Source organism: Amaranthus tricolor, chromosome 10, assembly GCF_026212465.1.
Source record: "Amaranthus tricolor cultivar Red isolate AtriRed21 chromosome 10, ASM2621246v1, whole genome shotgun sequence".
In the NCBI taxonomy this organism is placed as follows: Eukaryota; Viridiplantae; Streptophyta; class Magnoliopsida; order Caryophyllales; family Amaranthaceae; genus Amaranthus; species Amaranthus tricolor.
Genome location: NC_080056.1, coordinates 5684648 through 5693016, shown reverse-complemented (window position 1 = coordinate 5693016; position 8369 = coordinate 5684648). Strand labels below are relative to the sequence as shown.

At 35.0% G+C, this 8369-nt stretch overlaps 2 protein-coding genes across 4 annotated transcripts in view; one reads left to right on the top strand and one right to left on the bottom strand.

Moving 5' to 3' along the window:
• LOC130825325 (transcription factor bHLH153) overlaps positions 1-4888 on the top strand; it is a 5420-nt gene extending 532 nt beyond the window's left edge. The window contains exons 2-6 of one of the 3 annotated variants that reach the window (XM_057690489.1): positions 3702-3809; positions 3911-3976; positions 4074-4139; positions 4257-4304; positions 4415-4888. In XM_057690489.1, the coding sequence (XP_057546472.1) occupies positions 3702-3809; positions 3911-3976; positions 4074-4139; positions 4257-4304; positions 4415-4543 (417 nt within the window). In that variant the 3' untranslated portion in view covers positions 4544-4888. Of the gene's footprint in view, positions 1-3691; positions 3810-3910; positions 3977-4073; positions 4140-4256; positions 4305-4414 lie in introns of all 3 variants that reach the window. The other 2 variants (XM_057690490.1, XM_057690491.1) reach the window with 2 other exon arrangements.
• A 437-nt stretch (positions 4889-5325) lies between these two features.
• Positions 5326-7900, bottom strand: LOC130825324 (putative receptor protein kinase ZmPK1). Its single transcript, XM_057690488.1, has one exon. It carries the CDS (start codon positions 7860-7862, stop codon positions 5451-5453), a length of 2412 nt encoding a protein of 803 aa, XP_057546471.1. The 5' UTR covers positions 7863-7900; the 3' UTR covers positions 5326-5450.
• Positions 7901-8369: the final 469 nt, after the last annotated feature.

Genomic DNA, 8369 nt, shown 5'->3' with positions numbered 1-8369 from the left:
CTTCAGAATCGGATTTTGTTTCGGTTAGAGTATTTATGAGTTTGATATGAGGAATTGAGTTTGATTTACACTCTCCTTCTTTCGGCTTATCCGTGAAAAAAGCTTGTAACCTTGCATGACGTATAATATTATTTAAAATAGATTCGATCACCTGATATTCATTTGAATTTGTAACCGAACAGAACACTCTAATAATGAATGATGAAAAATATTTTGATGATTGTAATTAATTTATTGGTGGGTAAAATGGGGGAGAAGTGGGGAATTAATAATTTGGGTAGAACTAGATTGTGACATTTCTTAATTTTATGATTTATTTAAAAAAAGAGAAAATTTTGTGTTTTCTTTTTTGAGTAACTTTTGCCCTATTTGTGACATTTTTGGGATCATATTATGTTGCATGAGTATAATTTAAGAATACTCAATTATTGTTCTTGTATATGGAATTAATAGTGGCATGTACTTAACTCTAATGAATTTATGATGAAGAGTAAAGACATAATATGGAAATTCTTTAGTATTAATTTCTTTTTATATAATTAACAATTAATTCATTCAAATAAAAAGTGCTAAGTTTTTCTTATGATGGAGATCGGAGACATAATCTCATTTAGTCAATTATCAATATATTAGATGTGACTAATAGAGGGTGTATTTTTCAACAATACCGGAGTATAACATAATAGAAGGATTAATTTTATCAACCTCTTGTATGAAGTGATATGAGTATTTAGTACTCGTATGAGGGGCGTAATGGAGTATATAATATATTAATTTAAGTAATTTTTTTGGCAATTAAGAGGAATATATTAACTCAAACCTTTTACGACCGAGGCTATAAAAGGAAAAAATACTTTCCAAAACACGAAAATGAAGCGACAACAAAGCCAACCAAACAACAACTAAGCCAACAAAAAAAAAAAAAAAAAAAAAACTAGCCATACTATACAATAAGGCTAGCTTTCCTATCATCCCTAAGTCTAGAAGAAACAAAAAAATGACATTGTTAGCAAATTAGCAAGGCAGTAAATCCTTCCGTACAAAGATTCTAGCATTTGTTTTGAAGCCAAGTCTGGTAAAGCAACTATGTCCAAACCATCACAGAAATATAATATATTAATTTAAGTATTATTTTTGTTATAGTTTTCATTTTGGTGCACTTTTATTATTTACTTGTGATTTTAAGTGTAAGTGTGATAAAGGGTACAGCACTGAAATATTCTCGATAATTACCCTGCCTTTTTTTTTTGGACGTGTGTATATTTCCGTCATTCACTCCTTTATTTTCTTTGACCTTTATTACCCTTCAAAATGCTAAAATATACTAGTATCATGATTGTGGGACCCACTTTTTTCACCAGAATCATATAATTGTATATTTTTATAATTTTAATTTTTTATAATTTATAGTTATGCGCAACTCAATATATCGTCTTAGAGTGCATGAAAAGTCAAACATACTGCAACGGACTAAGAGTTAGTTTGTTTGGATCTTACCTAAAAATAAGAATTTATGGTTATATTGAGTTATGGGAGGAGATTGAGGGTTAAATGATGACCAATTTGGTAGCCCTAAATTCTTTTGTGAGTCCAAATTTGTCTCATTTGAATTGAAGAAGGGAGGGAGGAGGGAGTAGGGAGCAGGGAGTAGGAAATTTGAGTTTGTGTTGTGCATGGTAGGGTTTTACTTTTGTTGGTGATAATTTTTATGTTAATTTGTCAATTGTTAGTTTTTGTGGGTCCCAATCTTGGAATATAACTAAAACAAAGTTTTTAATTGTGAATTTTGCTTAGTCTAGCCAATGGGTTTACTAATGGAGAATTTAAAGTCGGGTCGGGTCAACACAGACTAATGACAATGAATTTGGTTCAGTATACATGTAGAAATGAGTGTCGGTCATAGTGTAAAATGCACCAATAGTTGCGATTGCAGTTTTGGAATACTCATGCAATAACGAGAGTGATGCAGTTTTTATAACGCCTAAATATCGGTCAAAACCATAAAATATCCCTTGATACATCCCAAAACACCTTTTTTTATACTTTTACATCGGAGGAAATATCGGTTCGCTTATTTTGTAAACCTTTACGGTGCTGTCCAATACAATGCGATGGTGCCTTATTTTTACTCAATAGTGTCACGGTATCGGCATACCTCAAAATAGCACAATGGATTTGCCTTGGATTGACAATTGCTTTTTTAGACAAAAATTTACTCATTTTTGGTTATACTACAACTGCATGCATTTTCTATTTTTAATTAACTACTTACAATAATGGTGAAAATTGATTTTTAAATTGAATGATAAGAGTATATATATCTCTAAGCTCAATAGAAAATGGCCTTTCCGAATCAAGACTAAACTATGTAGAAAATCTAGTCGAGACGCGTTTTCGACGTTTGCATACTCATGATGGTTATCTTTAAATTAGTTGATTGTCTCCTTTTAATATTGAAACAATTAGTTGAACCTTACATACTATCTTGAATACTAACCAACAAAGCTTGTCGGTTTACGAGTCTGAAAATAAAATACTCCCTCCGTCCCTAAGAATATGCCCTATAGACCAGAATTTCCGACCCCTTAACGAAACCAAAACCGTAAAGGACGGGAGGAAATTCGAGTGTTACAAAAAAGCTCTAACAAAATACGGTCAACGGGGCTAACTCAAAGGGACATAATAGTATTCTTGTGTGGGGTCCTTTGGGAGTTATATATAGCTTTCTTAATTGATATCAAGCAATATATCATTAGGGTGTGTCAGCAAATTAGGTGAAGTTTGATCTTTGACTAGATTGCTTGGTTCATTCCATATTATTATATGTCTAGGTTGGCATGTTTTTGTCGTACTTGATTATAACTATTTTGTCCAGGATGTTTCCTAGTCTAAATTATTACAATTCCCCTTTGTCAATAACTATAAGTTTTACTTCTTAAGTGTGATGACAATGGCGTGAAGTTTGTACGAGGGTCTCAATGGATACCATTGAAGTAACCTTGGTTTATCGAATAACTATTTTTTGATTTAACCTTATCTTTTTTGAGGATAAATTGAGTGCGCGTATTTTTTCCTTGTCTTCTGCTTGGAGGGGGCACGGGTATGATCTGTCCGCTACCCTCCTCCCTCGGATCCTGAATTGTGCAGGATTTTGGGTTAATGACTCTGACTCTGACTCTGATTTGTTTGACTTTATCGATCCTACAGTATTGTGTTTGCGTTCCTAGTTCCTATAGATTCTAGTGATGACAATCTTCATTAATGTTCTATTTCATGTAGAATTTTGTTTTCTGTATAGCTGGACTGACACATGTTATACGTAGTGTGGGATGCTTACACGAATAATAGTTCTTAGATTTCGGATTATAATGGATTATATTGAAATGATCATTAAGTCATGTGTGCTTCTTATGTATGTGAAGTGTCATATGATGTTTGTTATAAAATGTCAATCAAAAACAACCTTTTTGTTATTACTAACAAGGGGTAGCGTACATCTGCCCTCCAAGTCTTGCCTAGGTGGGAGCCATTTAATGTCAATGGAATAATGAATATTAAATTTGTTTGATCGGAGTACCGAGTCCATTTTACACTTTCCTACTTAATCAAGTAATGTCTTTCTATCAATGTGCTTACGTATCCATGTAAAACTATTGTACTAAGTAATGTCTATCTATTATATGTGTGCTAGGAAAGTTTAGAACAGTGAAATGACCGAACTTAAAAGGAGTGTTCAGCCAATCGACCCGAATAGTTTCACGTCAGTTGAATCCAAGCGGCAGAAGGTTGATATGTCGATGTCTAGCAAGGTAGGTTCGTTTTACGTTTAGTATGTCCTTTCTTATTTCCCATGGAAGCAAATCCATGGGGTTTCTCGAGTAGGATTTATACCGATGGTTTATTAATGCAGGAAAGAAAAGAAAAACTCGGTGAGAAGATTACCACACTACAGCAACTTGTTTCTCCATACGGCAAGGTAAGGAACATTAGCCTTTCCTTGAAGACGCGTATTTTAGAATTCGAATTCTTTATTAAGATGCTTTCTTATGGTTTGTATATGGAATCTTATGCAGACTGATACAGCCTCTGTCCTGTTAGAGGCGATGGAATATATCCGATTTTTACATGAGCAAGTAAAGGTATGCCACTCGGTGTTCTTATGTTGTTGTTTGTCAATAATTGTGTGCGTTGCTGCGAAGTGCGAATGTGCGATGCTAATTGAACTTGCGGGCTTATAGTTTTCTTGGGTTTTGTAGGTTTTGAGTGCTCCTTACCTCCAGAACACACCGGCTACAAATATGGAGGTGAGTACAACCTGATATATGCGTTCACGAAACATCATTTACGGCATAAACAATCTCTATTGTGTTGCGAAGCTTCTGTAATCGGTTTCTGTTCGTGATTGCGTTTTCAGGAGCTCGTACACTATAGCTTAAGAAGCAAAGGGCTGTGTCTCGTACCAATCGAGTGTACAGCTGGATTACCTGGAAGCAACGGTGCAGATATTTGGGCGCCGATCAAAACCGGTTCCCCAAGGTTCTAATGCTCGGTTTTGCTTATACGCGCTGGTTACTTACAACTACCACACTTACATTGCATTGTAATGCAGCTAGTTACTTCTGCGATTCATATACCGTAGGGCGTAGTGGCAGCTCGTTTCTCTCAAGGAAACTTTGTTGCCGCTTTAGATTGCTTGTCCATGGTCTCGTGCCATTCTGTAAAACAGTAATGGACGACAGAGATGAAACATGAAATTGACAAACTTGCGTATAAGTAATTTTTGATGTAATGGAAAATCGGCAAAAATATGCTGTTAGGAGTTTATATTGAAATTCTCGGTGCAGATCTCGATATCTATAATAAAATTGCAAGTATATTGTTATTGATACCGATAATGTTCCATGGATCAGAGCGCTCAATTCAGAACAAGCAAATGACTCGCGTTTTTCTACTGAACAATCAACAGTCAACAACTGATTTTTATAAAACATCTTTGTAATAGCTGACTTGTAGCTAGCTTAAAAGACAACAAAATAATTGATTCTACCCATTGGTTAAATCTGCTAACTATACTAGCTAACAATCAATATTCATTTGTCGATATCTCGAATTGTTTGAAAGTGTTTCTTGATCCTTATTGAAGGAACTCGAGTGAATTCTTCGCTTGTTTATGGAATATCATGAACTTGTTGAGTGATCTTGACGTTGACGTTTTTGATGTCGACATATTGAGCATCGGCTACAATAATAATGCCGAAACCATACTTCTAACTTGCAGAGATTTTTAGTTGTACAAGGTATATAGATATATCTTTACACTCATAATTGTTTGTTGTAGTTTCTACTAAGACTTCTCAAGTACATAACACATACAGAAATAGTACATTTCTGTATACAACAAGAAATACATGTATACAACAAGAAAGAGATGTAAGTGCTGAAAATTTGCATCAGTTTTCGTCTGCACAGCATTCCGAAAGAGCTTGCACAACCGATTCCATAGTTGGTCGTTTGTTTCGATCTTCTTCCACGCATAAAAGTCCAACCTCAATCATCATAGTAGCTTGGTTCCAGCTAAAATTACCTTCCAATCTCGGGTCAACCAAATCTTCCACCCATGAATCTTCTCCATTCTGCATTTTCCGTTTAGCCAATCTCACAAATCTAACAAATTCCGGTATTTCCTCTAACGCAACATCACCGTGATCTTCCACCACCCAACTCGATAGTCGAATCCCTTTCACAAGCTCGAGGATAACAACCCCGTAACTATACACATCAACCTTTGCAGTAATGGGAAGATTCATTGCCCATTCCGGAGCCATATATCCTTTTGTACCTCTAATTCTAGTCATTTCTGATGAACCATGATTCCCTCTTTGATATAACTTCGCTAGGCCAAAGTCGGAAATTTTTGCCTCATAATTCTCGTCTATGAGTATATTTTCGGGTTTCACATCACAATGGATAACCCATTCGAGACATTCGTGGTGAAGATAAGCTAAGCCTTTGGCCGTGCCTAACGCAATCTTGAATCTTTCTTTCCACCCAAGAAAGGTTGTGCTCGAGAACAGGTGTTTGTCTAATGATCCTTTTGGTACATATTCATACACTAACAGTCTGTGTTTCCTTTCCGAACAAAAACCCCACATTCTAGCCAGATTCATATGGTTAATTTTACCAATCGTACTCACTTCTGCCCAAAATTCTTCCTCTCCTTGGACTACATCTCCGAGTTTTTTCACTGCAACAACTCTATCATCAACCAAAGTTCCCTTGTAAACAGCCCCAAACCCTCCTTTTCCAACTTCTTCCTTGAAATTCCCGGTTGCTTTCTTCAACTCTTTATAGCTATAACTCCTAAACTGATTCGAAAGTACTTGATACCCACCTTCCATCGAAGCTGTAAAACCGTGCTTCCTAAACAAAAACCACCACCCAGCTAACAATATAAGTACTTCGAGTGCACCAATTACAATAAAAAACGAGTATAGATAAACCCATCTGAATCTAAGACTCGTGATATCATATTTGTTCGGAAACGCCAACACTTTCCCTCGACTACAATCAATTCGAGACACATTAACGCTTATAACAGGTTTCAATGTTGTCTGTGTAGAACTCGGTAATCGAATATACAAGCTCCCCGGAAATTCATCCGACCTAAATCCATTAAAAAGGGCACTTTTTGTGAAACACAATCCTTGACCAGTTACTCTATAACTAAATGCTTGACATCTACAATCTCCTACACAAAGTTCCTTACAAACTTCAAATGAAGCACCAAGACTAAAATTTAGGTCATAACCATAGTAATCAACATGAGGCAACTCAACAAACCTAGAATCTGAACAACTTCTTTTGAATTTCGGTTTACAACCTTTACTCGAATCGCTTGAATCGATCGGTTCATACAATGGTGGGCAACTACACATGGGTTTTGGTGTATTAACACAAATCCCATTCCTACCACAAAGGCCATGAACATCACACAATTTTGAAACTGCTTGCCATGTTATGTTCCATAACCCAGATGATTCATTCAAACTATAAACCCTAAAATTCCCATCATAATCCATGGTTAATCTTCTTTTAATCCCAATTCCTACATCTGAAGCACTAAATTGTAACTGATCACTTGAAGAAAATGTACCCAAATCATCAAATACAGCAATCCTACTGCTATTATAATTTGTTCTACCATTTTGATAAACAGTAAACCCTATATTAGGCCAATAAACGCTAGAAATTTCAGGACCATCATACATCATTCTAAGCACATTATCAGTATCAAAAAAGAAACTAAAATACCCAGTTCCAATCATATCAGGACCAATACCAGAAACCAATTTCTGGGTTTTTCCAAAAATTTGATTAGGAAGCAAAGTATGAGTAGGAAAATCAAAACTTTGCCAAAGAATATTACCAATTTGATCTCTAAGAACAAGATTTCCTGTATTGAGAAGCTCGGCTCTTTCAACATTTGATCCTGTTGTGTTTGTTTGCCAAACAATTGACCCATCAATGTCTGTTAATACCATCACACCATTTTTTCTTAATGTTAGGCGCGAGCCGCGGCCATTAACAGGATTATCTCTGTTAGATGTCCATACAAATGTTTTTTGTTTGGAATTTGTGAACCAAATAGAGAAGTAGTAAGCATTTGTTGTTCCTGTATTGAGGAATCCACAAGTGAAGGTTTTATCAGGAGAAATGAGAAGATTATCAGTGTTAGATGGATCTTTAACATTTAAGGAAGATCCTTTTGGAAGAAAATTTCTGGCAAAAGTTGGTGAATTTAAATTGGTGAAGACAAAGAGAAGAAGAAGAAGAAGAAACAAGGATGTTGTTTGGTTTCTCATTGTTGTAGAATAATGACTGGTTTTTTGTCTGTTTTGATGGTGAGTACTCTGGGAAGATATTATATATGAACAAATAGGTTTGACTTTTGTTTAATGATTGCCTTGTTTTGACTTATCTAATGTATGTGGAAAAAATAAATTGTACTTTTCACTTTGTTTGAGTTTACGTCTTAAAAGTTAAATATGTTAAAAAGCTTTTTGAAGTATTATTATAGCCTTAGTTAGGGTTGTATTTATAAAAGTCTACTATTTTTAAAGTCCTTTATTCGTGAAATGACTTTAATTGGATTAACCTAAATAATTAAAAAAATTATTTTCTACACAAGTATAAATTTAAATTTTAGTATTTTTAATTAATGGGTTGCTTATATAGTCCTGTATCTCTATAAAACGGTCTCATACAAAATTTGCCGATAGAAATCACCGAAGCAAATCATGTGAAAAGACTAAAATTGTTTAGGTAGCGAAACCAGTAAGAATGAACAAAGGGGCTGGCTGTTTTTGTTT